General features: G+C 55.3%; 10 protein-coding genes across 10 annotated transcripts; 6 read left to right on the top strand and 4 right to left on the bottom strand.

Moving 5' to 3' along the window:
* Positions 1 to 351: 351 nt before the first annotated feature.
* C8A04DRAFT_10963 (WD40-repeat-containing domain protein) lies at positions 352 to 1,805 on the top strand (the record flags this gene model as incomplete). The annotated part of the gene is made up of 2 exons (XM_062776777.1): positions 352 to 687; positions 801 to 1,805. 2 exons carry the CDS (start codon positions 352 to 354, stop codon positions 1,803 to 1,805), a joined length of 1,341 nt encoding a protein of 446 aa, XP_062638431.1.
* A 924-nt stretch (positions 1,806 to 2,729) lies between these two features.
* C8A04DRAFT_27309 (uncharacterized protein) lies at positions 2,730 to 4,324 on the bottom strand (the record flags this gene model as incomplete). Its single annotated transcript, XM_062780252.1, has 3 exons — positions 2,730 to 3,273; positions 3,344 to 3,707; positions 3,787 to 4,324. 3 exons carry the CDS (start codon positions 4,322 to 4,324, stop codon positions 2,730 to 2,732), a joined length of 1,446 nt encoding a protein of 481 aa, XP_062638430.1.
* Positions 4,325 to 5,294: 970 nt separating this feature from the next.
* C8A04DRAFT_11008 (uncharacterized protein) lies at positions 5,295 to 7,055 on the top strand (the record flags this gene model as incomplete). Its single annotated transcript, XM_062776799.1, has 1 exon — positions 5,295 to 7,055. One exon carries the CDS (start codon positions 5,295 to 5,297, stop codon positions 7,053 to 7,055), a length of 1,761 nt encoding a protein of 586 aa, XP_062638429.1.
* Positions 7,056 to 7,636: 581 nt separating this feature from the next.
* On the bottom strand, positions 7,637 to 9,402 carry C8A04DRAFT_27307 (Arb2 domain-containing protein; the record flags this gene model as incomplete). Its single annotated transcript, XM_062780251.1, has 4 exons — positions 7,637 to 8,320; positions 8,386 to 9,077; positions 9,153 to 9,268; positions 9,335 to 9,402. The coding sequence occupies 4 exons, from the start codon at positions 9,400 to 9,402 to the stop codon at positions 7,637 to 7,639; spliced, it is 1,560 nt and encodes a 519-aa protein (XP_062638428.1).
* A 701-nt stretch (positions 9,403 to 10,103) lies between these two features.
* C8A04DRAFT_36185 (amidase) lies at positions 10,104 to 12,627 on the top strand (the record flags this gene model as incomplete). The annotated part of the gene is made up of 12 exons (XM_062783435.1): positions 10,104 to 10,205; positions 10,343 to 10,561; positions 10,743 to 11,012; positions 11,057 to 11,135; positions 11,196 to 11,295; positions 11,365 to 11,467; positions 11,530 to 11,730; positions 11,792 to 11,907; positions 11,971 to 12,144; positions 12,209 to 12,285; positions 12,346 to 12,426; positions 12,491 to 12,627. The coding sequence occupies 12 exons, from the start codon at positions 10,104 to 10,106 to the stop codon at positions 12,625 to 12,627; spliced, it is 1,659 nt and encodes a 552-aa protein (XP_062638427.1).
* Positions 12,628 to 13,198: 571 nt separating this feature from the next.
* On the top strand, positions 13,199 to 13,731 carry C8A04DRAFT_11037 (uncharacterized protein; the record flags this gene model as incomplete). The annotated part of the gene is made up of 3 exons (XM_062776811.1): positions 13,199 to 13,305; positions 13,406 to 13,577; positions 13,669 to 13,731. 3 exons carry the CDS (start codon positions 13,199 to 13,201, stop codon positions 13,729 to 13,731), a joined length of 342 nt encoding a protein of 113 aa, XP_062638426.1.
* Positions 13,732 to 14,079: 348 nt separating this feature from the next.
* Positions 14,080 to 15,430, bottom strand: C8A04DRAFT_36183 (uncharacterized protein; the record flags this gene model as incomplete). Its single annotated transcript, XM_062783434.1, has 2 exons — positions 14,080 to 14,375; positions 14,437 to 15,430. 2 exons carry the CDS (start codon positions 15,428 to 15,430, stop codon positions 14,080 to 14,082), a joined length of 1,290 nt encoding a protein of 429 aa, XP_062638425.1.
* Positions 15,431 to 16,800: 1,370 nt separating this feature from the next.
* C8A04DRAFT_27303 (synaptobrevin-domain-containing protein) lies at positions 16,801 to 17,660 on the top strand (the record flags this gene model as incomplete). The annotated part of the gene is made up of 5 exons (XM_062780250.1): positions 16,801 to 16,869; positions 16,927 to 17,106; positions 17,295 to 17,456; positions 17,515 to 17,584; positions 17,644 to 17,660. 5 exons carry the CDS (start codon positions 16,801 to 16,803, stop codon positions 17,658 to 17,660), a joined length of 498 nt encoding a protein of 165 aa, XP_062638424.1.
* A 1,350-nt stretch (positions 17,661 to 19,010) lies between these two features.
* Positions 19,011 to 21,748, top strand: C8A04DRAFT_11030 (Aspartate/glutamate/uridylate kinase; the record flags this gene model as incomplete). Its single annotated transcript, XM_062776809.1, has 2 exons — positions 19,011 to 21,609; positions 21,693 to 21,748. The coding sequence occupies 2 exons, from the start codon at positions 19,011 to 19,013 to the stop codon at positions 21,746 to 21,748; spliced, it is 2,655 nt and encodes an 884-aa protein (XP_062638423.1).
* Positions 21,749 to 23,157: 1,409 nt separating this feature from the next.
* On the bottom strand, positions 23,158 to 24,737 carry C8A04DRAFT_36189 (regulator of chromosome condensation 1/beta-lactamase-inhibitor protein II; the record flags this gene model as incomplete). Its single annotated transcript, XM_062783436.1, has 3 exons — positions 23,158 to 23,747; positions 23,792 to 24,005; positions 24,066 to 24,737. The coding sequence occupies 3 exons, from the start codon at positions 24,735 to 24,737 to the stop codon at positions 23,158 to 23,160; spliced, it is 1,476 nt and encodes a 491-aa protein (XP_062638422.1).
* Positions 24,738 to 24,958: the final 221 nt, after the last annotated feature.

The following is a 24,958-nucleotide window of genomic DNA, read 5'->3' as shown; positions in this document are numbered from 1 at the left end:
CCATTTCCACTTGGGCTCAGCGTGAGGCGGCTTGCCCCACCCAGCATCATCCGGGGCAGTGAAACAATCTGATCCTGCAACACATCGGCCGGAATTCAGACTGGGGAGCAACCGCTTGCTGGCGTCACTGAGCAAAAACACACAGACTTCTCCGGCTGATTGTTGGTTTATGATTGGTTGTGTGTCACTTCATTGAATCAAGCCAACTTCAGTCGCAATTTTGTTGCTTGCTTTGACCCCCAAACACAAAGTCTCCCCCCCCCGGACGGGGTCTTAATGACGAAGGGGTTCAAGGACCTAGGGGTTAAAGGAAAGGTTGCGCATCCTGAGTTCGGGTCCTAACCGGCAAAGATGCTGACCGAGGAGTTCGTTTCAGCGATTTGCGGGGCCCCGCTCTCCTCTAACACGGCCATCGCCAAAGATGTTGGTATCTACTGCCACACTCTGAGCCCCACGTACTCTGTCAAGTCGACCTTCAAAAAGAGCTCGGCTCCGGTGAACTGCCTCGCCCTGAGTGAGACTCATATTTTCACGGCCCAGCATGAAAAGGCATACGTCCATGTCTACTCGAGGCCTCGGGGCAACCAGGAGGCGTTTGTGGCGTTTCCAGAAAGGATACGATGCATCACATTGATTGGAGATGTCCTTGCCATTGGCACGACTGAGGGCCGACTCATGCTTTGGGAGGTAAGAAACAAAAACTAACAAAGCCATTATGACGTTTGAGTATTGCCGGCTTAGAACAATACACTTCTGGTTTCGGATATGGCTAACGCCCACTCTTTCTTTATCCGCTCTAGACTTGTACCGGCCGGTTAGTGTCAACCCCAGCGCGCCATGTCCAAGCCGTGTCGTGTCTCGCAGGGACGCCCTACCACATCCTCACGGGCTCCGATGACTCGGACGTCCACGTGTGGTCTCTACCCCAACTGCTCGAGATAGACTCGACCGCCGAGCATGAGCCACTACGAAGCCTCTCCCACCACAGGGCTGCCATCACAGGGCTCTCTGTGAGCCCCAGCGTCAGCAGTGACACCAACTTCTGTGTCTCCGCCAGCAAGGACAAGTCTTGCATCATTTGGAACTATCAGACCGGCGACGCCCTGCGCACCCTGCTCTTCCCCAGCTTCCCCCTCTGTTTATCCCTCGACCCCTCATCCCGGGCCATCTGCGTGTCCTGCGAGGATGGCGCTCTCTATCTCGCGGAGGTCTTCGCGGAGAAACCACTCCTGGGCCCAGGAGCTGAAGAAGCCACAACAGTGGTCCAAATATCTTCCCCTTTCGGCGCGATACAACCCGATGTAGGTCCCGCGTCGTGCCTGAGCGTGAGCTACGACGGCGCCACGCTGCTCACGGGACACCCCAGGGGCCAGATCATGCAATGGGACATGGTAGCGAACCAGTCGCCCGTCGAGCTCGCCAACCTCAACGCCGCTGTCACCAATGTCGCCTTCCTCTCGCCGTTTCCTTCGGATAAGCCGACTACCACGGTCAACATTGTCAAGCCGTCGCAAGCGGAGCGCTCATACACCCTCGCTGTGCAATTTGACGCCTCTTACTCTTCCTCGCGCGCCGACACGCGGTTTGACTCGATGCTCAATACACCGGGGTTTGATGCGAAAACGTTGGAGGAGGCTGTCGCGGCGTTTCACCAACCGGCAGCAGCTGAATTGTCTACCTCCACCGCTGCCGCCGACCAGGACTTGAAGAAGCAGAATGAGGAGTTGTGGGAGATTATCAATGAGCAGAGGGCGCTGCATAAGCAGGCGCTTAAGCGGCAGACTGAGACAAAGGGGGGGAAGTGAGGTTGAGGCGCGGTGTGGGATGGATGTCTTGTATGGAATATGTCGTACATAGACTTGGTACTCTGTTTGGTGTAATAGGAAGGCGTATCGTCGGGCATGGTGTTCGTGCCTTGGAGGTCCGAGCGCGGTTTGGCTTCGTCATATCGCTAGAGTTGTGAACCGTTGTTGGTTTTGTTTTTGTTGTTGTCGTACCATTAAAGCCTGCCTTTAAACCTGCCGGCGACGGCTGAACTGGCTGCCAAACTCGACGCCTACTGCCTGTTACCCGCTGACCGAAGATTGTGGACGCAACATTGGAATCTCTAGGGGAACAAACCGGGGTCATCATTTGTGAGAACACAATGTAGCAAACACAAGCCCACGCTCCCCTGCCATTGGAATCAGAATATCCGGTCAACACAGCACAGACCGCACTGCCTTTTTGCCTTCTTTCTCCTGTTACCTCGCATAGTGGCACATGAAGCCTAGATCCATGCTGAAGTATACCCATGCTACTAAGTATGCTAACCACAAATATCCAGCGGGTACCGGCTTCAGCGGCCAGTAACACAAGAACCCCCAAGGAGAAATATAATCGGTATCATAATCGTTACACAGTACCCCTAGCTACTCTACACAACCTGCCGTACGCCGCCAGCTTAGCCTCTATCCGTCTAGGCACTCTATCTAAACCATGCCGTCAGAACCGACGCCCCGATCTAGATCTACCCTTCTATCTATCGTTACCAAATCTGAATCCCTACCCACCCCAACGCCAACGCCAACGCCAACGCCGCTTGTTGCACAACGCACCCCCTTACATACATACAACCCTCCGTACCTTACCACTAATCACACTCAACAATCACTCAAACATTACCCTCCTCTCCCCCTGTTATCCCCCCTGCAGACTACTGTACTGTCCCCAGTCAGGTCAGGTATCAATCACTCTTCCCACCTAACCCCCCCAACCTGCCCCCGTTCCGCCAAATCAGCCGTATTCACATTGCGTCCAGCATTCGTTCCACTCGGCCCAGCAGCATTAGACCCCATCATCGCCCCCGTAGCCGCCCCGCTCCCCTGCACCGGCCGGCCCCGATCATTGGTACCAACCCCAGTACTAGTATAATCCCTCGGATCACGCTTCGGCCCCGGTCGCGGACCGGCGGGTCCATTGCCCGGACCACGCCTCTGCTGGCCTCCCTGTCCTCCATTACCAGCACCGCCGGCGCCGTTACCGGCGCTGGTATTACTAGTCTGAGTGCCGACCGAAACGCGGTTTTCAGCAACGGCCACTTCCAAACCGTTGACAACGATTTTCTTGGCTTTGGAGTTGGATAGCGCGAGGAGTCCGGCTGAGATGAGGAGAAGACACATCATGATGAACCCGCCGACTTGGGTCATGTTGCCGGAGAAGGCGGCGACTAGGTAGACAAGGAGTTTTCCGGCTGCTTCGAAGTAGCCTTCTAGACTTGTTTTCTTACGGAGCCTGATGGATGGTTTTGTTAGCAAACGGTAGAACTTGGAAGAGAAAATGAGAGATAGTAAAGAGAACGTACCACCGCTGACTAGTAATCTCCTTAATATGACTCGCCTTGCCACGCAGTCTCACAATACTCCTCTGCTCCGCATCCGTAATCCTTACAATAAACTGGGAAATACGCTCCCGCGTACCGGAGAAGGACATCCGTCCGCCGCGGGTCCTGTTGCGGCGGGAGGGGGATTGGGGCCGTTGTTTGGGCGGGTTGGATCCTCCGCTGCTGCTACCGCTGGCACTGGCGCCGCGGCCGTCGAGGCTGGCGTTGTCGTCCACACCGATGCAGGCGTCGGCGGTTTTGGGGGTTTTGGCCGCGCGTTGCTTGATTACCCAGATGTTGAGGATGCGGGAGAGCATGAGGCCGAATATGCAGGTTAATGCCCACCCTGTTGTTCTGGTTAGCTGGGGTTGCTAGAGTCGGAAGTAGGATTACTAAGAAAGGGGTATGGTAAAAAGGGGACTCACAATCCTTAAAAACAACAATAAACCCAATAGCCGTAATAGTCAACAACGGCCCCATCAAATACAACGCATGCGAAATCCACCCCAAATCCGTATCCCCCCCACCCTCCTTCCAAGCCGTAGCATGCTTCCCACTATCCGACCGATGCAGCTTATACCGATGACTCCCCGCAATCGCCCTCCCCACATCCAGCGTCACCGTCTCGCCAGGTTTAGCCACCTTCTGGATATAATTCGCCGTCGCGGCATTATGCAATTTAAACACCACCGACGAAGGCGCCAGTTCATCGACAACGTCAATAATCGGGCCCGCTTGGCCCTTGCGGTACAATTCGTCGGCGGCTTGTTGGTAGTGGATGCCTGGTGCGAGGAGGAAGGTGTCGATCCAGCTGGCGCCGCCGCTGAGGGCGGTGCGCTGGGCGATGGTTTGGAGATCGGCGAGGGCGAGGACGCCGCTGGCGGAGAGGGCGAGGGTCGAGAAGGGTTTGGAGGTCCAGCCTGGGATGAAGGTTTTTGTGGACAGGGTGGCTGAGGTGGTCATGTTGGCTGTTGGTACCCTCTAGGGGTTGGGGTGCTGTGTAAAGGAGTGAGGGCGATACGGTGCCTGCCGTGTGTTGGTTTTGTTTCTCTTTTTTTTGACTTCTTGTTTCCTCTTACTCTTGTTTATCACCGTTCGGTTGTGTTTGGCCAAGGATTGAAAAGGAATGACAAGGGCCATATGTCCAAGGAGAAACCAGAAAATCAGATATCCAAAATGAAAAGGAGGGTGACCGCAAGGGAATTGGCCCTCCCATCTCCTCGGCGGCCAGCAGTCTCGGGAGACCACACATCTTAAAGCTGCGGTCCGGCGGTACTTCCCCATTAGTAGAGAAAGTCGAGAAAGTCGAGAAACACTCACCGACGCCGTGACCGTACGGCCGGGCGCATCTTGATACAGCCGGTGGTGAGGCCGGCCGCGTAGTTTCAAGGTCGGTGGCCGTGACGACGGGCCGTGTAAGTGGTTAACAATTTTGTGTGCGAGCCCCACCGGAACTTGTTAGTGGCCCGGCCAAAACGGGCCGCGACGTTGCGATGAAGGCACGGCGCTACTCGATGGTGCGGGAGTGGGGGTCGTGGGGGGCCCGGAATGGTCCGAGCTTGCGTGCTTGATGGACCGAATGCGGGGCCCGCCAAGACCTATAAACTGTGGGTCCCACTGCTGCCCGCATGTGGGGTTCCGCTTTTTCTTCGAAGCTCTGAACGAGCGGGAACATCCGTCATTTTTCCATCCTCCGTCGTCACTACACTACACGGTAGATTCGAACTCCCCCCCACGCCCCGCTCCCAGCGGCCACCATCAGGCATCGACGACCACATTGGCCTAGTGCACATTTCAAAACATTGGCTTGGGGATGCGTTAACCCCTAACGGCAGTCCCAAGTGCCATTGGGATAACTCGAGACGAAACTTGGCCGATACGGTTTCCCAGGAGAGCTCGACGTACAGACACTTCGATAACGACAACGGCCACAATGATCCGCCGCCTCATTTTCTTGCGCCTGGTGGGGCCTCGGAATCTGCTGCGCACATTTGCCCAAAGCCCAGCACGTCGTACCGAGTTCCGTGGCCGACCACAAGTGCCCTTCCTCTCCGTCACCACCAGTCGCGGCGGCGGACGGGTGCGCTATCTCACCACCGAACGGCGAGCCCAGCTCAAGTACGAGATCAAGACGGGAATCAAATACACCGGCTACATATGGATTGCCGGCGCCTCCTTCCTCGCCATCTGGTTCGCCGTCGTTCAGGAGCGCCTCGAGCGCAGGTATCCCACGCCCCACGAATGGAGCTATAGGACGCGCATGGATTTCCGCGGTGGGAACTGCGCGCGGTTTGAGCCGGAGCCAGGCCAAATTACCGATTGGCTGCAAGTCGCGTCGTGGTTTGAGACGACCGTCAGCCGGCTGCATGATCCCGCTATCGACGGGCAGGGCGTCAAGGATGCGCCGGGTGACTGCCCCCCGGGGACGAAGGACATTACCGAGAAGTCGGAGGAGTGGCGGATGGGGTATTACGAGGTGTTAATGGGGTTCGCCAAAGCAGCCGAGTACGTCGACGGCTGGGTGCTGGACAAGTCAAGAAACATCGTCTTCCCCGCGGGCACCATGATCGGCCCCTCCAACCCTTTCCCCAAACCCCTCCCCCCCGGATTCAAAGGGGCCCCACGCGAAGAAGACTGCTCAGTCCGCTTCGACTCCCCCGACCTCCACTACCTCCGCATCCTCTCCACCCCGGGCTTCACCAACCGCCAAAAAATCGACGCCGGCCTCGCCTACGCCTCCTGGCTCGACTTCAAAGGCACCACGGGCCCAGCCTCCCTCATCCTCGAAGACACAATCCACCTCGCCGCCACCGAACGCCCCAACCTCCCCTCCCCCCCCTTAAACCCCCAAACCTACACCCTCAACCCATCCGCCGGCCCCGCCTCCGAAAACCTCCTCACCGCCCTCACAGCCTACGCCACCTTCCACGCCCGCCACGGCAACCTCACCACCGCCCTTCCCATCTTCGTCTCCCTCCTCCGCGCCCGCCGCACCACCCCCCAACTCAACACCGACACCCCCCTCACCGCCGCCCTCGCCCACCAAACCCCGCGCTCCCTCAGCAGCCGCCGCTACGCCGACCCCGACCGCAGCATCTGGTCCCAACTCACGTCCTTCTTCCTGCCCCCCGCTTACCCCCCGCCTCCACCAGACGGCACCGCCCCGCCGCTAAGGGATAGCTTAGCGCTGTGTCAGGAGGCAGCGCTGTCGTTGCATATAGGCGAGATCATGTTCGCGACGACGACATCGGAGCGGGAGAGGGAGGAGGCGTTGGGGTGGACGAGGGAGGCGGTGGATATGGCGGAGGAACAGTTACATCGGGCGAAACCGCGGGAACAGGTTCACCATTTACCTGGGGATGATCCGGCGAGGACGGCGTGTAGGGAGTGTTTGGCTACGGGATTGGGGAACTGGACGGCTATGGTTTCTAAACTTGCCCGGGAAGAGGAGAAGAAACAAAAGAAGGCCGGCGGGACGCAGAAACAACAGAATTCGAGTGGATGGTTCTCTGGCCTGAGCCTGTGGAGCAGTGGCAATCCGGGAAGTAGTAACGGAAAAGCGGGAGGAGAAAACGGGGATGATCGGTGGGCGGCTGAGGCGAAAGTGATCCAGGACCGAAAAAAGAGGGCGGCGGAGTTGTTGGAGGATTTACCGCAGCCGCCGAGGGGGGTGTTTTCCTTTTTGCAGGCTTAGTCTGTTATTCGCAGGCTTAAGCTGTATTTTCAGGCTTAAGCTGTATTTACAGGCTGAGTCTGTATTTGCAGGCTTATTGGTCTTGGTTGGACCGGACTGAGGTAGATTGTCTGCTCAGATGGGGAAAGGTATGGTGCAAAATGGGAGATTAAGTTGGAGGAGGAGACTGAGGATGTGTTTGATATGCTGTATGAATATCGGATAGGGGGGAGATCGGGAGTGGAGTGTACGGGGTTTTGTTGCAACATAAGTACACCTGTAAAACCAAAGCAGCTCATGTTTGTTTAAGGGCAGGGCGGTTCAGTTGGGAACGGGCACAAAACAATTGTCAAGTCTGGCAGGAACAACTTCAAAATGAAACACACCGAAACAACAACAACGATCTGAAATCAGGCATTTGATTCGGTACTATTTGCAGGAATGGTACATGAGATCCCTTAACGCCCCCTCAAACGCCCTCCCTTACACCTGTCGCCGGCGCTAAATTCCCCGCCCAAAATCAAAACCACCGTTGATGTTTGCTGCCTCCTCTCATTCATTTCGGAAGGGCTGCTTGTATCTCCCCTTGACCATCAGACCAGCTAGTCAGTCCTGAGAGCCTTGATCTCCCCCACCAGATCCTTCATTTCCTGGGCATTCTGGTCAGTGTCGGAGAGAACACCGTCGATCTTGCCGTCGTGGTGTTCGGTGTTGGAACCACCGTCAGCTGTGATGGGACCGTCTCCAACCTGGGAACACTCTTTGGAGTGGTTTGCGCCAGTGTCAAGGTGGGTGTCAGGTTCGCCGGGCTGGGACGCTTCTCCGCTGGTTTGGGCACTGCTCTTGTCGGCATCAACAACGGGTATCTCGACAGGGACGGGACTGTTTTCGTTGGCCGTACTGTCAACTCGGCCCGTCGAACCCTTGATGCCGTCACCCCCACTCTCGCTCTCCCCGGCCCCGGCCGCTGGCTTCGGACCCTTATCCTCCCCCCCACCATCCCCATCCGACGTGCCCCACCACGAGCTTTGAGGCTCAGCATCGTTCTGATCGCCAAAAATCTCAAACACCGGGTTCTTGAACGACTCGCCCGCCATGGCCACCTCCTGAATGAACTTGAGGACAGACGGCAGCGCCTCGATGAGCATCGTCTCGACGTGTTGGGCTGCGCCGGCGCTGAAGACCGGGCATCCGTACTTGGTGAAGCCTGTCGTGCCGGGGTTGCCGTTGGGACCGGCTACGGGAATGCCGAGGGGCATGTGGTGGATGATGTATGCGCGGGCGCGCTGGAGGGGTTAATGAACTTGCCAGCGGAGAAGAATTAACCGTGAGAAATGAAAGTCAAACTTACTTCTTCCAAGAACTTCTTGAACCCGCCACACCTGGTCTCCCTGTCATAGAAACTGCCCAGCATCGACAAGCTGCTCAGTCTACCGCCCACCTTCTTCCACACCTCGTCATCATCCAGATACGTCTGCACCTCATCCGCGGTATCACCCAGAGCAATGATGTCCAGCTTTGCCTCCTTCTTCACACCAAGACCTTCAGCCCCTCCCGCCAGAACCAAATCAAACACCGCCCGCAAATGCTCCGCAACCGACCTGTGACCAGGAATCTCATTGGCCCCGGCATCATGGAACCTGCCCAGCGATACAGCGCTCGACATCGGAATGAAGTGCCTCTCCACATGTGTCAGCCCACGCCCGCCTTCCGGCCACCACCACAGCTCGCCGGTGTTGGTGAGCACAACGGCCGGGGGTGTGGGGTCTGTAGCAGAGCACTGCTGCTGGTCGTGCAGTGCGGTGATGAAGTTCAGCACGGAGCCACGTGCGATGCCGCCTTTACCGCCGATCACGCGCTGGGCTAGGATGCCGAGAGGCTGGCAGGACTCGCCGAAGAGGAGGACAACGCGGGTGGCCGTGGCTAGGTTGGGAGATGTGCGGATGGGGACGTGTGGGTCGCTGAGAGGTGTGTTGAGAGGGAGTCGGGTAGTAGTGAAGTCTAGGGCGTCAAGGCGGGCGTGGATTTCTTTCGAGGTAGCACCTAAGGAGAGAAATTGGTGTGTTAAATTATGTTCTCTCTCCGTTTGTAGGTGATGGTGTATGAAGGGAAACTCACCGTTGAAAGCAAAGCGCTGGCGCTCATTCCAGCGCTCGTTTTTGCTTATGAAGTACTTGAAGTAGTAGTCGGGGTTTTCGATCAGGCGGATTTCGTCAATTTCATTGATGAAGTAGCTGCAGCAGGGTACTCAGCAAGCGTAGGATAAGCAGAATTACGTTCTAATCGAGGAGAGAACATACCCCAGTTCCTTAAAGTTCGGTTGGAAAATGGGGTCGGCCGGAAGGCCTGACCAGCGACGACGAAACATTTTACCTGTGGCGCGGTTGAGGCGTTGGATATCGAGAGAGTTGTCGATTACGAACGGAAAATAGCGAAGATTGGGGTTGATGTTTTGGTTCAGAGACGCCTCTTGGTTCAAGTGTTGATAGAAAAATTAAGTATGAGATGGTGGTTTGGGCCCCCGGCCCCCGGTTACTAGGAAGGCAGGAGCGATTAGAGAAAAGCTGTTAGCCGTCCGGTTCTGTGTGCCATCATTGTTTGCGATCCATGAAACATTCAAAGTTCAATATCAGTCAAGTGCCAATGACCGAGGTCTAACAGAACGGTAGTCTGAAGCATGTATGGAATCAACATCCTTCAAAGCATATGGAAGCAACTTGTGGAATTTGGCTTGCAATTTGCTTGCCCGGGAGAGATGTTCCTGAACAGAAAGGAACTTTCCCATGAGCTGGGATAGGAGGGGACAACGGTTTGCGGGAAGCCGCGGGGGGTGGAGGGGGTGAGTTGGAAGAGGGCAAACAAACAGAACACAATTCACCAACTACCATCCAACAAATGCAAACGGGCAACCAACACAAAGCCCTAATCCAGTAACAATTTACTCTGCACTGTCACAGCACAGGTTAGGCCTTTCCACGGATCTCATTTTCCCAGGTTCACCACCCTTTTACCACAACAAACAACCGCATTGGCATTGAAACCACGGGCGATTGCACCACGGAACTCAAGATGGGGACAGTGCCCGCCCCCAAACCTAGCAATATAGTTGTCGACGACGAGCCGAAAATCACAGTTGGGAATGTCCAGTATCTTCTGGTACCCCACCATCAGGTTGCTTCTCCTATCCACATAGGTACCTGTAGCTTAAGGAAATGTTTCTTTGCTGACTCGCGTTGTAGAACTTCCTGGGATTCTCTGGCCACACCGATGTTGCCCTCATGGTCGTGTACCCGGTCGAGCCAGACTAGGCCATCTCCGCGACCGACTTGCGCGACTTTCGTACGAATGTGCTCGACAAAGACGATGTTTTTCAGGCCGAGTTCTGTCGCAATTTTGTCTTCTATGCACCCGGAGACAACAATTCGAAGCTGCAGCCCGAAGCCAAGGACGAGTTAGTCGCATGGAACACAAAGACTATAACCTTCGTACGCGGCGATCTATCATCCAAGGTTGCGCCAGGTCCATATGTATCCACGCGGGGCAGAACATGGCAGCCTTGGAGGATCTACCGCGACTTTAACGCCACTCTGATGTGCGGCTTCAAACCTTCATCCGAGAGTCCTGGGAGATGAGTTTTCTATTGCCATCGGCATGCCGGGCATGATGAGCTGACACTGCTTTACCCTCGTTGTCCTCGACACATCCGAGGCCGGTACAAACCAACGAGTCATTGTACCCTCCCGTTGTTACTTCAAGCCATCCAAGTCGCGCCCTCTCGACGGAGCCCGCATCACCGTCAAGGATAACACCGACATCGCAGGTCACAAAACTAGCCTGTGCAACCGAGCATGGCAGGAGCTGTACCCACCGAGCAGCAAGAATGCACACTGTGTCCAAGTCCTCATCGACGCCGGCGCCATCATTGTCGGTAAAGCAAAGCTCATGGCTATGATCATGAGGGAGGAGCCGCTGGAGTGTGTCGAATTCACAGCTCCGTTCAACCCACGCGGTGACGGTACCAGATATCCTCGGGGAGTAGTCATGGCAGTGCTGCGGGCGTCGCTTCCTATGACTGGCTTGACTTCTCCATTGGCTCAGACAGTTGGTGTCTCTTTGTTCTCATCAAGTTGTAGTTTTCCACGGACTGACTGTGTGTTACAGCTAACGGAAGCGGTCGTAAGCCTGCGCATTACAACGGCTGTTTCTCGATCCGCCCGTCAACAGGCATAATGAATACCGCTGGAGTCATTGGTCAATTTCCGTAAGCGCTTTTCACCGCACCATTGGCCACTTATTCGAAAGCGAAGTTCTCTCCATTCTGACTTGCCAGCCTATTCGACATGCCTGTGTTTTTCGGTAGGGACATCTCTACCTTTGCACAGTTTATATCTGTGTGGTACGGAGAGTCCCCGATGCTTCGTACACTCCCGAATGTTAGTTCACCAACCTTATTATCGGTTGTAGTGAGTGGCAGAGTCTGACATGTTTAACCTAGCCGCCGAAAGTCAAGATACTGTACCCGGCAGACTATCCGCCGACAGTCAACAACGTCCAGACTCACCTGATCAACAACTTTGTTAAGGGATTGGAACGAGCCCTGAATATCAAGAGAACCAAAATCTCGCTCGCCGGCACCTGGAGCTCGGATCTCCCTGATGGCGTGGATAATCAAGACCTAAAGAAGTACCTCGAGCTGGTAAGGAGCCCGTTCCCAAGACTGACTAGCTTGACACTGACCCTCTTACCCTTCTGTCTAGGCCGGAAGTTACCCTTACTACAGAGAGGCGTACTACTCACTGGTGCCATTCGTGATGGAATACCAAAACAAGTTTGGCAAGAGGCCCTTCATCCACAAAGCCATGTTGTGGCAGTGGTAAGTAATTACCGAAAAGGTGATACTTGGTCCCCGTCCCGTCTAGTCTGACAAACACACCAGGGACATTGCGAAAAAGATCACAAAGAAAGAGCGCGACTTCTATTGGCGTCGGTCTGAGACCTACCGGAAGTGGTTGCTGTCCAACATTTTCGACGCCAGCTCCCAAGACACTATCACTGTCATGGTCTTGCCCATCATGGATGGGAAGCCGGCCTACCGCGACGCCGAGCTGCCGTATGTTTTTCCCTTTCTGTTCCATTCCCTGGGCATCCTTCTAATGAGATGATACCACCCAAAGACCCTATTACGTCCTGAGCGGGTATTCGCCGCTGAACATGTCCCCAATGATGCAAGCACCAGAGGTTACGGCAATAGGTACGAGTCTCCTGTTCCTGCTGCCACCAGATCGGTATGGGCGCTAATCAACCACCACAGTGGGTGAGACCACACACGACTCGAGGGTCAGTCACAGACTGGAGCCGCTTCCTATTGCAGTGTCACTCATTGGGGCTCCAGGTACGAATTTCAGCTTCCATTCCTGCTGCTTCCAAGGTCGGAAAGGCTAACACCAGAGTCATAGGAACCGATCTCATTCTCGTTGACTTGGTTGAAAGGGCCATGAAAGCGGCCGAAATTCCAACCAAGCTGCAGACAGGGCGATATGTGTATGGGTCACCTTCTGGTGGTAACCAACCTCGTCCACAGTCGACTCTTTGATGCCTTGACAAAGTGGTTTCCAAGGCTGGGGCGCAAGGAGCAGCACGAGAGGAGAAGTTTATACTTTGCTAGGCTGAGAAAAGCAAGTACGATAACCCCGTACCGTGTGTTTTGCCAATGTTAAAATGCTCTAGAGTTCTTGCCGCCGCACTCCATTCCCAGTTTTATGTACTGGTTTTCCCAATTGAGGAGTGGGTTGCTTGAGAATAGCTACTTCTGAGCTTAGGAATATAAGAGTAACCAGAGGTCATGGCCCTTACGGCCGAGCCCAACGGCCGCATAAGCAGAGTAAAAATACCTTACGAAGTACCTATGTGGTCAGAATTGTCGTCCGTGGAGTTGCCGATTGCGTCCATATTATGTAGTGGGGCATTGGATCCACGCTCGGACCAACACTTTGCAGCCGCCCAAATTCTGCCCCACCGCCCGGCAGAATCCGGTGATGGAGGCACCGCCCGCAACGACGGACCTCGACAGCAAGTCAGTTCCCGCCCCCGAGCCGACCTAGGAACACGGCACTCCGCTGAATAACGGCCCAATCCCAATTAAAAGCCCGAATAGCACCGTAAAAATGTCGCAATTCAGGGCGAAAAAGTTCGACATTGGGTGCTTCACCAACATCAAGATCATCCGCGACCACTCCAAGCGGAAAGCCTTTCGCGATGCCGAGCCTGAAAGGTACCTACTAGCGCAACCGGCAACCCGCCGTCCCATCCCATAAATTCCCGCTATTTTGAATTGGAACAAGACTCACTAACATTGACTCCCTTCCGTTTAGACAAGCCCTCCGCTACATAATCCGCAACACCACCCTCCCCGCCCGTACCCGCGCCATGGCCCAGCTCCAACTGACGCAGATGCACTGCTACACACGGCCGACGCAAATCAAGAACAGGTGTATTCTGGGTGGGAAAGCGAGGGGTGTTTTTAGTGATTTTAAGATGACTAGGGTAGGTGCACACATGAACGATAGCGGTGGTTCGGTAGTGGGAGTTTGGTTTGGTTTGGGAGGAGTTGAGTGCTAACATGTTTGGGTTTTAGTATAATTTCCGGTTGCAGGCGTTAGCGGGGAATTTACCGGGTGTGACGAAGGCGAGTTGGTAGAGGGGTTGTGGGATGGATTTGGGAGGGGTGGGCGAGCGACCAGGGGCGTACCTCGGTGACCTTCGGTCGAGGGCATGGGCCGAAAGTGATGGGAATGCTTTTGGTTCCAGCAAGGCATGGAAAGATGTGCGCGGGCCGGTGTGTCTGGGTCAGACATCATATCATGAATGTCATGTACGATTTATGTTCCACTGTATAAAAAGCAACTCATAACATATATTTCCTTCCGCAATACGCCTAACCCCATGCAGCCAGGATCCCAAGACATGCCAGCCATCTATAATGAATGGTGTGTGAAACGCCATCCCCTGCCCGAAAATGTTGAAGTAGTTTACAGCACCCAGTCCTTTACAAAATATTGCTACTGGTCTCTTCGGCGGCCACGGCCTGGCCGACAGCATTGGCTGCAGCGGCCTTCTCGCCGGCGCGCTTCCTCAGCACGTTCTCGATAAAAGCCTCACCGGCCTTGTATGACGAGCGAACCAGCGGGCCGCTGGCACAGTACAGGAAACCCATATCGAGAGCCCGCTGCCTCCAGATCTCGAACTCATCTGGGGTGACGTAGCGCTCAACCTTGAGGTGACGCTTGGTTGGCCGCATGTACTGGCCAAAGGTCACCACATCGACGTCGATCTTCCTCAACTCTGTAATAAACAGCGGTTAGTGTCACGTCCCAGTTACCAACGCGTTGCGAGCAAAACTTACCCCTAAGCGTCTCCCAAATCTCCTCCTCCTGCTCACCCAAGCCCAACATGATGCTAGTCTTGGTAATAATCCCCTCCTTCCCCTTCACCGCCTTCACATGTTCCAGCACCTTCAAACTCTGCCGAAACGTAGCCCTCCGATCACGCACATACGGCGTCAACCCCTCCACCGTCTCAACATTATGCGCATACACATCCAGCCCACTCTCCGCCACCACCTTCACCATATCCAAATCCCCCCTAAAATCCCCCGTCAACGCCTCCACCAACATAGTCGGCTTCTTCGTCTTAATCCTCCGAATCGTTTCCGCAAAGTGCCTCGCCCCACCATCCGCCAGATCATCCCGGTCCACACTCGTCAGCACCACATACCCCAGCCCCCAACGCGCCAGCGCCTCCGCCGTGTTCTCCGGCTCATGCGGATCCAACGGCGGCGGCGCGCGGTTGGTCTTGACGCTGCAGAAGCGGCACCCACGCGTGCAGGTATCGCCCATCAGCATGATCGTCGCCGTCGCGGCCGCCTTGCTGCCGCCGCCCCAGCACTCGCCGATGTTTGGGCAGCGCGCCTCTTCGCAGACTGTGTGTAGGCCGAGACCGCGTAGGTCGGATTTGATCTTGCTGAAGCCGGCGTTGGAACCGGGGGCCGGGATTGGGGTCTTGAGCCAGTCGGGGAGACGTGTGATGGTGCGCTTGCGTCCTTCGGGTCCGACGGTTGCGGTGCGGGGTTCGTAGGCTTCGCTCGCGGAGAGGGGCGTGGTGGGGGCGGAGGGGAGGAATTCGGAGAAGGAGGCTACGGTGGTGTCTTTGAAGTAGCTTGGGCGGGGCTTGGGGGTATCGGTGGTGGTGGGTGTTGTTGTGAGGGTAGATTGCGGTTGCTGGGGGTCGGAAGTCGGTGGGATAGTGGCGTAGTTGTGACGGGAGGACAATAGGACACCACGGGCTAGTGAGCGCCGGAGTGGCAGTTGTACCCTGCGGAGGGGTATCGCGGACGGCATGATGTTGGTGTTGTGAGCCTTGTTGTGCTCATAAGGCGGTGTTGGAGGAAAATCTCTGGCGTTGACTTGTCGTCGGCTAAGAGCGGCGATGGCTTACAATTAATTCTAGCGGCAGAAAAAAGGTCCCGATGGGCCCGGCCGGGTTTGCCGCTTGGCATCGCGCCAACGCATGCACGGTGGTGCAAAGCTTCCGGGTTCGGGTTGAACCCGAAGGTTGGAGAGAGAGCAGATTTGCATGGCGCAATGGTGAATCGGAGAAGTGCGAATCTCAATCATCTCATGTAAATAATGTTTTTCTAGTTACTTGCATAGGTATGTTCGCTAAGCAGGCAACACACTCCCGGAGGTGAACTCGCAGCGATGTCAATTATCGTTAACACCCGGACCTGAGGCCCCGCCTCCGGCCGTATGTGGAAAAGCAATGTCTGGGAGCACATGCATCCCAAAATGTTCCGCGAGTCCGTTACCCCACCCTCAGCGCGAAGTGTACATACACAGACAGTAGTAGCCTGAGAAAATACGGCTATGGAATACGGTGGAATGAGAAACTTAGAAAATACGATAACTAGCGGACATGCATCCGAGGGTGAAGGTAGTTAGGTTGTTGGTGATGAAACGGAGCTGCGACAGCCTGAAGTGTCACGCTGTGGTTCCGAGATGTCCTGGTAAGACCTAGGGAACTCGGCCGCCGGAAATGGCGGGGAGCTCATTGTCGAAGGTGGCTGTGATTGGGAGCTACTTTTTTCTACTAGGTACGAGTACTTCGTTTAGAATTGATGATTCGAAAGGCTTTTAGAGCAGCACTGCCGACAAAAACACACTGCGCCTTTGTCAAACCACGCAGTCCAGTGACGTACTGAAAGGAACGCCCACTGGGAAAAGGACAAAATTTTGTAGGCCTTGGAAACAAAGCACGAGGAACGCAAGCTGTGCCTGTTTGATTTGGAGTCTCTTTCTCCTTGGCAATGTGGATCGCTCGTAGATATGTTAAGAACATAACAGTAATTGCAGCATGTCCCACCACAAGATGCTAAAGAGAAAAGTGATTGTTTCAGTCGTCAGACGGCCCACCTGACACAGCCGTGCTCCCCAGTTAGCCCCCCTGCCGGAATGGCTGGCTGGCGTGTTGTCTGCACAAAACAGGGTCGTCAACCACCTAGCTGGGCTGCGCAACGCCTCCCAACATTTCGCATTCATCATCCTGCAACCTCCACACCCGCACTTACCACCACTATTACCACCACCGTATAAACACTCGCCGGTATTTTCCATCCAAGCGCTGAACATTTTTCATCGCCTGACTCTCGACTTGCGATCGCTTTTCGTCACCGATTCTCAATCCACCGACAGACCCGCTACCAACTTCCAAAATGGCGTCAGCATACGACCCCCCTCGCCCGCGCGGTGACGGCGGAGCTACAACGGACCAAATTCAACATGTGGGTCGAGGATTCTTTTTTATCAATAAGCGCTGTGAATTACCGGCTGGACTACAGGCTGGATTTGGAGGCGCGCATGATGCTGTTCAAGGTTACCCGCTCCCCGGCCTCGGCCGCCTCTTGGAGCCGTTCGGCAAATGGGAAATCCAGCCGAACGAGTATCTACAAATCAAGGTGGTCGTCAATAGGCCTTGCCATAATGGCATTCAGTTCAACGGTCCCTGCGATGTGAACTCGGTATTACATGCACGCAGCGGTCGGGACGACTGGGAGGCCGTTGGGCCAGGTCGACAGAGGGGGGATGCGGGGGCCTTCGCTTCATATCGGGCCAAAACAGCAGATACCTCGTTTCTTGACGATTCATGGGGTCATGAGGTTTACCAAAATGCAGCGACGTGGAGACTGACGTTTTGTTATTGCTATAGGAAATCGATTCCACGATCAAGGTGATGCACGAGAACATCGTCCAGACCGACCAACGTGGTCATGGTCTGAATCGCCTCGAGGATGCGACAGGTGGCCTTGCGGACTCGGCTGGTGACTTCCGGCGCGGTACCAACCGTTTGCGGAAGAAGATGTGGTGGAAGGTGAGCGAGCACACGACTCTGGTTTCCAAGAGGCGGCGATTGACATTTGTTTGTACAGGACATGAAGATGCGCATCTGGCTGGGTGTCGGTATTGTTGTCCTTCTCGCCATCATCATCATTCCAGCAGGTATGCTGTTACCCCTATCATTGATAACCAAGTCCCGGACGCTGACAGCACCTCTCTAGTGGTCACGTCGAGGTAATCAACTCATGACTTTGACGACCTCGACGGGCGTTACGCAGGGCTGAAACAGTGTCTCATCACCTGTCACTACCGCCGGGGAATGATACGTGCTCGTTTTGGGATCCTTTTTTTTCTGGGAGTTTAATTTATGATTTCAACGGCTCGCGGTTGATCGCCACCATGGTCTAGCCGCGGGTCGCTCGGCGTTGTGTGGATCTGAGTCCGGAGTGGCACTTCCTCCGAATGTAGATGTACTTATGATGATTCGAGGGAGCAGGTTCCCCAATGCGATTAATCAATATGGCGGTTATGACCGGTTTTTTAGGAGTCTCGCCTAGTACTGCTAGTTGCGACTTGGACCTCTGGAAAATGAACACAAAATTGTGATTTTGCGGCGTTACAGTTCACGTCCCTTTATGTCGTTTACCTCCGTGTTATACATCCCTGGATTGCGCACCTTGCCGTCCCGTTCACCTACCTCTCTTTTCTGGTTGACCTCCTCTCGAATTTGGAATCATGTTCTGGGGTAACTCGTGGCCTTCCTGCAGGCCGATGTCATAGGCCTTGGCACTAGCGCGACTTGACGTCCGAGTCCGGCTTTGCGTCTACCAATTTGATCGCTATAAACCGCCTAAAATGCATGCGGTTACGTTTCAGCAAGGCTTAAGGCACAAGTATGCATCCCCGGCTTTATTTGGAGCAGATCGTTTAACTATGTGTTCATGGCTGGCTGAAGGAGTCTGATGCCGAAGTCGCTCGCATAAGTGATTAGAGGGAGGCAGTGATTGACGACGGTCTGGGCTGCTGAAAACCGTTGCGGAGCAGCTGAGGGTCCCCCATTGGAAGCAACCAGCCCCCCCTCCAGCGACTTCGGTGTAAATTTTTCTTCCCGCACGGTTGCCCCTCCATTCACCGCGGGCACTTGGCCAACAACCCCAATCGATTGCCCTCTTAGGTTTTCAGGATAAAGAAAGAACAAAATCCTGGAGTCACCTACCTGCTACCAAGCAACTCTGGCTTTGCTCCCGGCCTCGACCTCGTGCCATTGACTTCCGGCAGGGCCTCCGCCTTTCGTCCGCCGAAGATCGCCCGTCAATGGTCGGTCGTGCGCTTGCAATTGACTCATCCGAGGCCAAGTTGCACTGAACCCGCTCCCACTCTCCAATCACCATCCGTCTCCATTCCCAATCTTCACTCGCGTGTGAAGGAACTTCCAATTCACCCGAAGTTTTCGATATTTTCGAACATTTCGATATCTCCTTCTCAGCACCATATAGTACTGGGTCTTCCTCCCTTCCTACTCCCCATTAAAAAGCATTCTTATTAGCATCCCCGCCGTCCGATAAGTGGCTCAGCAGCATTCGACAAGATGCTCTCAGCCTGTGCCGTCGCCGTGCGTGCGGGCGCCCGCCGTAGCGTCCGCCGTCTGCCCCGGTCTCGCGCCGCGGCCGTACCCCCTGCTCTCCGCCGTGCGAGGCCGTTCTCGACGACCGCCATCCGTCCCACCGATCTCACCACGCGGGGCATGATCGTGCAGACCCTGTCGTCTGTAGGATCGAAGCGCGAGGTCCAGCAGTACCTCTCGCTCTTCACATCCGTCTCCTCGCAACGTTTCGCCGTGATTAAGGTCGGCGGCGCCATTCTTACCGATTACCTCGACGAGCTCTGCTCCAGCTTGGCGTTCCTTTATACCGTCGGCCTCTATCCCGTCATCGTCCATGGAGCCGGCCCGCAGCTCAACACCCTGCTCGAGCAGGCCGGGGTTGAACCACAATTCGAGGAGGGAATTCGGGTGACAGACGCCAAGACACTACGGGTAGCCCGCGACCTGTTCCTCCAGGAGAATCTCAACCTGGTCAACAAGCTGGAGGAGAAGGGCGTGCACGCCCAGCCGTTGACTACTGGCATGTTCCGGGCCGACTATCTGAACAAGGAGAAGTGGGGTTTGGTGGGAAAGATCACGGGTGTCAACAAGCAGCCCATCGAGACGGCCATTAACAATGGTTATCTCCCCATTCTTACCTCTATGGCCGAGACCGACGACGGCCAGATCCTTAACGTCAATGCCGATGTGGCAGCTGCCGAGCTGGCGCGCGCCCTGGAGCCCCTCAAGGTGGTCTATTTGTCTGAAAAGGGCGGGCTGTTCGATGCGGGTGGTCAGAAGATCTCGGCCATTAACCTCGACGAGGAGTTCGAGCACCTGATGTCGCAACCGTGGGTAAAATACGGCACCCGCTTGAAGATCAAGGAAATCAAGGAGCTGCTCGACACCCTCCCGCGCGCTACAAGCGTTGCCATCATCCACCCCGGCGAGCTCCAGAAGGAGCTGTTTACCGACTCCGGTGCCGGTACTCTCATTCGCCGTGGCAGCAAGCTCGTCTCCGCCACCAGCCTGTCTGAGTTCAAGGATCTCAATGCCCTCAAGGAGGTGCTCATTCGCGACCGGGAAGGCCCCGATGCCAAGGCGACCGTCGACAAGTACCTCGAGTTCCTCGGTGAGAACGACTTCAAGGCGTACTACGATGGCCCTATGAATGCCCTCGCGGTAGTCCTTCCTGCAAAGGACGGCCGTCAGGCCACTTTGGCTACCTTGACCATCACCAAGTCTGGGTGGCTGACCAACGTTGCCGACAACATCTTCACTGTCCTCCGCAAGGAGCACCCTCAGCTTGTGTGGACCGTCCGCGAAGACGACGAGAATCTTGCCTGGTTCTTTGACAAGGCCGATGGCAGCATCACTCGGGATGGCAGCGTGATGTTCTGGTACGGAATTGAGAATGGGGAGGAGGTTGTTCAGTTGATGAAGGACTTCACCCAAAACGGCCGTGCCATGCTTGGTGACTCCAACCTCGAGTCCCGTCTTCACCGCGCCGCTGCCAACGTCTCCCGGCCCGCTTCCCAACAGCCGCCGCAGGCCCAGCAGGCGCGCGGTTACTCGACCTTCGCCCGCCGTCCCATCCTCCCTACTCCGGTCTTCAACCAGCCCGCCAGCCGGAGGACATACGTGACCCAGACCAACCCCAACCCCCCAATCGGCAAGAAGAACGCCTCCAAGTCCCAGCCGGCTCGCGTGGCGCTCATCGGCGCTCGCGGCTTTACTGGGCAGGAGTTGATCCGCCTGCTCGACCTGCACCCGAACATGGACCTTCGTCACGTTTCGTCGCGTGAACTCGCGGGTACCAAGCTCGACGGGTACAACAAGCGGGATGTCATCTACGAGAACCTTAGCCCCGAGGACGTCAAGGATATGGAGTGCCGTGGTGACATCGATTGCTGGGTCATGGCCCTCCCCAACGGCGTGTGCAAGCCGTTCGTCGAGGCCGTCTACGAAGGCCGCAAGGGCTCCGACCACAAGAGCGTCATCGTCGATCTCTCCGCCGACTACCGTTTCGACAACAGCTGGACCTACGGCCTCCCCGAGCTCGTCCCCCGCTCCGACCTCACCCAGGCCACCCAGATCGCCAACCCTGGCTGCTATGCCACCGCGGCACAGCTCGGCATCGCGCCCCTAGTCCCCCACCTCGGCGGCATGCCCCACGTCTTCGGCGTGTCGGGCTACTCGGGCGCGGGCACCAAGCCATCTCCCAAGAACGACGTCGGCCTCCTGACCGACAACATCATCCCGTACAGCCTGACGGGCCACATCCACGAGCGCGAGGTCAGCGCGCAGCTCGGCGCGCAGGTGGCCTTCGTCCCGCACGTGGCCGTCTGGTTCCGCGGCATCCACCACACCATCTCGATCCCGCTCAGCAAGACTATGACGTCGCGCGACATCCGCCAGATCTACCAGGACCGGTACGCCGGCGAGAAGTTGGTCAAGGTGGTGGGCGAGGCACCGCTGGTCAAGAACATCAGTGGCAAGCACGGCGTGGAGATTGGCGGGTTTGAAGTGGACAAGTCGGGCAAGCGGGTTGTGGTGTGTGCTACTATCGATAACCTGCTCAAGGGTGCTGCGACGCAATGTTTGCGTGAGTTCTTTTCTCTTCCCCTCCCTGGTTTTTCCCCATCTCATCCGACACACGGTATGCTAACAACGTAACCCCAAAAATAGAAAACATGAACCTCGCCCTGGGCTATGCCGAGTACGAGGGTATCCCCGTTATGTAAACTTTGCCTAACCTATCTCCCTATCCCTTGATCAACCTTCACACCATACCACACAATGGCACCCATAGCACAGCGCCCCTCGTATATATATGCGTTACTTTTCTTCGGCATAACTATACGGGAGATAGAACGTGCGTGCGGCGATCTTTTGGCGGATTCAAATCTGGGTTTACAACTCCCTTTCGAGCTTTTGTTCTTTTTTTCTCGCCGTTATATTCACGAGACGGTTTAAATGGTTTTTGTTTTTTTGTCTTTATTCCGGAGTTTGGGATGGAGAGAATCTTTCGTCAAATCTTTCCCACTAAAAACGGTTGTTTTCGGGCTTCGGCTATATGAATGAGGACGAAAGGGGGCTAGACACAATGGTGGGGAATGGATGAAGTTGCAAAACCTGCTTCAGTGGCTGTGTTGTGTGTTTGTGTATGTACATAAGGCAACTGAGAATGAGCGGCCGTTACGATGGTACGAGTGATGCTTTGGGTTGTGAGGTGTCGGTTCCGATGATATGTCTCGTGTGTTGTCTTTGTGGGCGTTGTTTTGTTTACAGGCGCTGTCTGAAATACCCCATCCGTGCAGTGAATATGGGTTAGCTCAAGAGAGGTTTAGTTCAGTAGTTCAGTACCTTCGGCATCAAACAAACACATGTCTTCCAGAGAGAGCATGTAAGAGGTAGGAGTGCCATGTTATTACGTTTATTATATTTGTTATATCTAGGTACCAGCTATGGTCGTTGTAAAATTATTCGGGTGTTAAATTGCGGGCATGTCAAATACGGAGTGACATAGTTGGGAACTGATTGCACTCTATTCAGGTCACATTTACACCGATAGGCACTCGAAGGGATCAACCAAGTGTGGCTGACATGCTCGAGTCGGCAGCCCATAAAACCTACCTCTTCCTCTCCGCTCAAGTACCACAACAATGGATGGATGTAACGGTAAGGGATAGGCGGCTATTCACCGCTTGAAAGGTTGTCAACACCACACTTCGACCCAGTACTCACCAGATCGGCAGGTTTGTTTGGCGTCAGCAGTGGTGAAGCGGATTCTCCGATGCCGGGAGAACGACCATGGGTGGCGAGGGGGAGAGAAAAAGGTTCCTGGAACCAGTCAGCTCTAGTCCATCGTCTAGAAGAACGAGAGATGGGGCTTAACGCAAGGGTTTCTCTGGTTGAGCAGCTTTGCCTCCCACCTCTTGAATCTGGCCTCTGTCCTTTGTTTTGCGCTTTGTTCAACGTTTTTTAGTTTGGGGGTCTCCCTTTAATATTTTTCTTTTGTTTTTCATTTTCTTCTTCATTTTCTTTTGGTCATTTTTTTCTCTCTTTTCTCTCGCTTGTTTTCCCCTCTAAATTATTCTCGCCGCACTGCCAACACGCCTGTCAAACCCAATGCGCTCTAGGTCATCTTTGATCAAATATCAGCAAGCTCCCCAAGCATGCTGTACTGGGCGCCTGCACCAGCCCAGACAAATCGCTTGTCAACGACGGAAGAGCGAATGGGCGTGGCCACTTCCACTTCCTCCTCCTTCTGAGCAATCTGCTTGGTCAGGTTGAGACCCCAAGAGTAGACCTGCTCATTGACCGTGACAGCGAGGCTGTGTTCACTTGCCGCGGCCACGAAAGCGGGTTCCAACTCTGGCACGGCCGTCGGGACGCGGAGGAAGCTTGGTTTGCTCCGTGAGTCGAGAACGACGAATTGCGGTGGCAGAGTGTCAATCTTGAGGCCGGTCGCGAAGGAATAGAGACGGCCCCAGGTGAGACACTGCCCAGTCTCGGCGATTGCGATGCTGTGGAAATTGCCGCCGGTGATTTGGGTGATGCGTGGCAACCCGACCAGGCTTTTGAGGAGACTGGGGACCGAGACGGTGAGAGCGGTTTCGTACTCGGACTCATACCTGCTGGTGATGTCTATAGTCCCGAGCTGGCCAGCATTATTGAAGCCCCAGCCATACACCAGGCCGACACGGTCAATAGCGAAGGAGTGGTTGAGCCGGAGCCGATCTCGACGATATGCTTCAGGTCGGCAACTTTCCTTGGGATGAGACCCTCCTTGCTCCAGTCGACGACGCGGGAAGAGAAGCGACGGCCAAGTTGAGCATCGGTACCGCGTCCCCAAGTGTACACGAAACCATCCGCGGTGAGGGCCAGGACATGATTGCTCCCACAACATATCTTAATGATGTTCTGGACTGCAGCGACGAGAGCTGGGCGTGTTTGTACCTGGACTGTAGGTGTGAACGACAGCTTGCCGTCCTCGGACTAGAAACATGTTAGTAAGCGTGTCGAATGGAGGCCACTCGTAATAAACAAAGGACAAACCCGAAAGCTACCCCATCCATAAACACGGCCAGTGTTAGTGAGGGCAAATGTTGCGTTGTCCGTAGCGGCTATTTGAGTGAATACGGTATCTGGGGGCATAGCGTTTGTGTCGATCGGGGTTGGTGTGGATTCCTTCGGGTTCAACTCGCCCTCATCCTCACTGTCGCTCCCATCCTCGTCCATATCAACCAGGCCGCCATCCCAGCTGGTGTCGCGTCCCAGAGCACCGTGGTCGTTGACGCCCCAGGTCAAAATCGTATTGTCCCGTGTCAGGGCAACACCATGCATAGCACCGAGCGAGAGTTGGACAACGCCCACAGACCCGGAAAGGTACGGGTTGAGACGCGGCTTCCCGATGGACCCCGACTTAACGGAGGGCCCAAGTCCCAATTCTCCGCCGCTGTTGGCACCCATCACGTAGATGTTCAAGGGCCGGACCGGCCTCTGGGTAAGGACAGGTAAGACTTTGGCGGATCCTCTCCCGCGTGCTGTTTGTGGTCGAGACTTTGGTCGTGGCACGGGCTCCTCGGCCTGGGCGATTTCTGTTTTCGCTGACGTCCGCTGGCGTTTGAGACGACCTTCTGGTGCGGCCTCATTCGTTTCGTGTGCCGTTCTCTTCAGGAGTCGCCCCGAACGAGCGTTGGATTTTGCTGTCGGTATCTTTTGTGCCATCTCGGAGGTTTAGGAGATTCGATTTTGATGGAGGCTGTCTTTCGTTTTCCCCTGCTTTCAATTACAAACGGGCGAGGCGGCCGAGCCGGATTGGATTTTGAGAAATAAAAATAGCGCTCAACTCGGGAACCTTCGAGATTTCCCTTTTTGCTGACCGTGCTGAGCCGTTGGTTCAACCTGGAAGGGATCAAAGACGTGTATTAGTCATCATTGAGCTTGGC

This window comes from Dichotomopilus funicola (assembly GCF_033296635.1).
Source record: "Dichotomopilus funicola strain CBS 141.50 unplaced genomic scaffold C8A04scaffold_19, whole genome shotgun sequence".
NCBI lineage: Eukaryota > Fungi > Ascomycota > Sordariomycetes > Sordariales > Chaetomiaceae > Dichotomopilus > Dichotomopilus funicola.
This window is presented reverse-complemented; position numbering and strand designations above follow the sequence as displayed.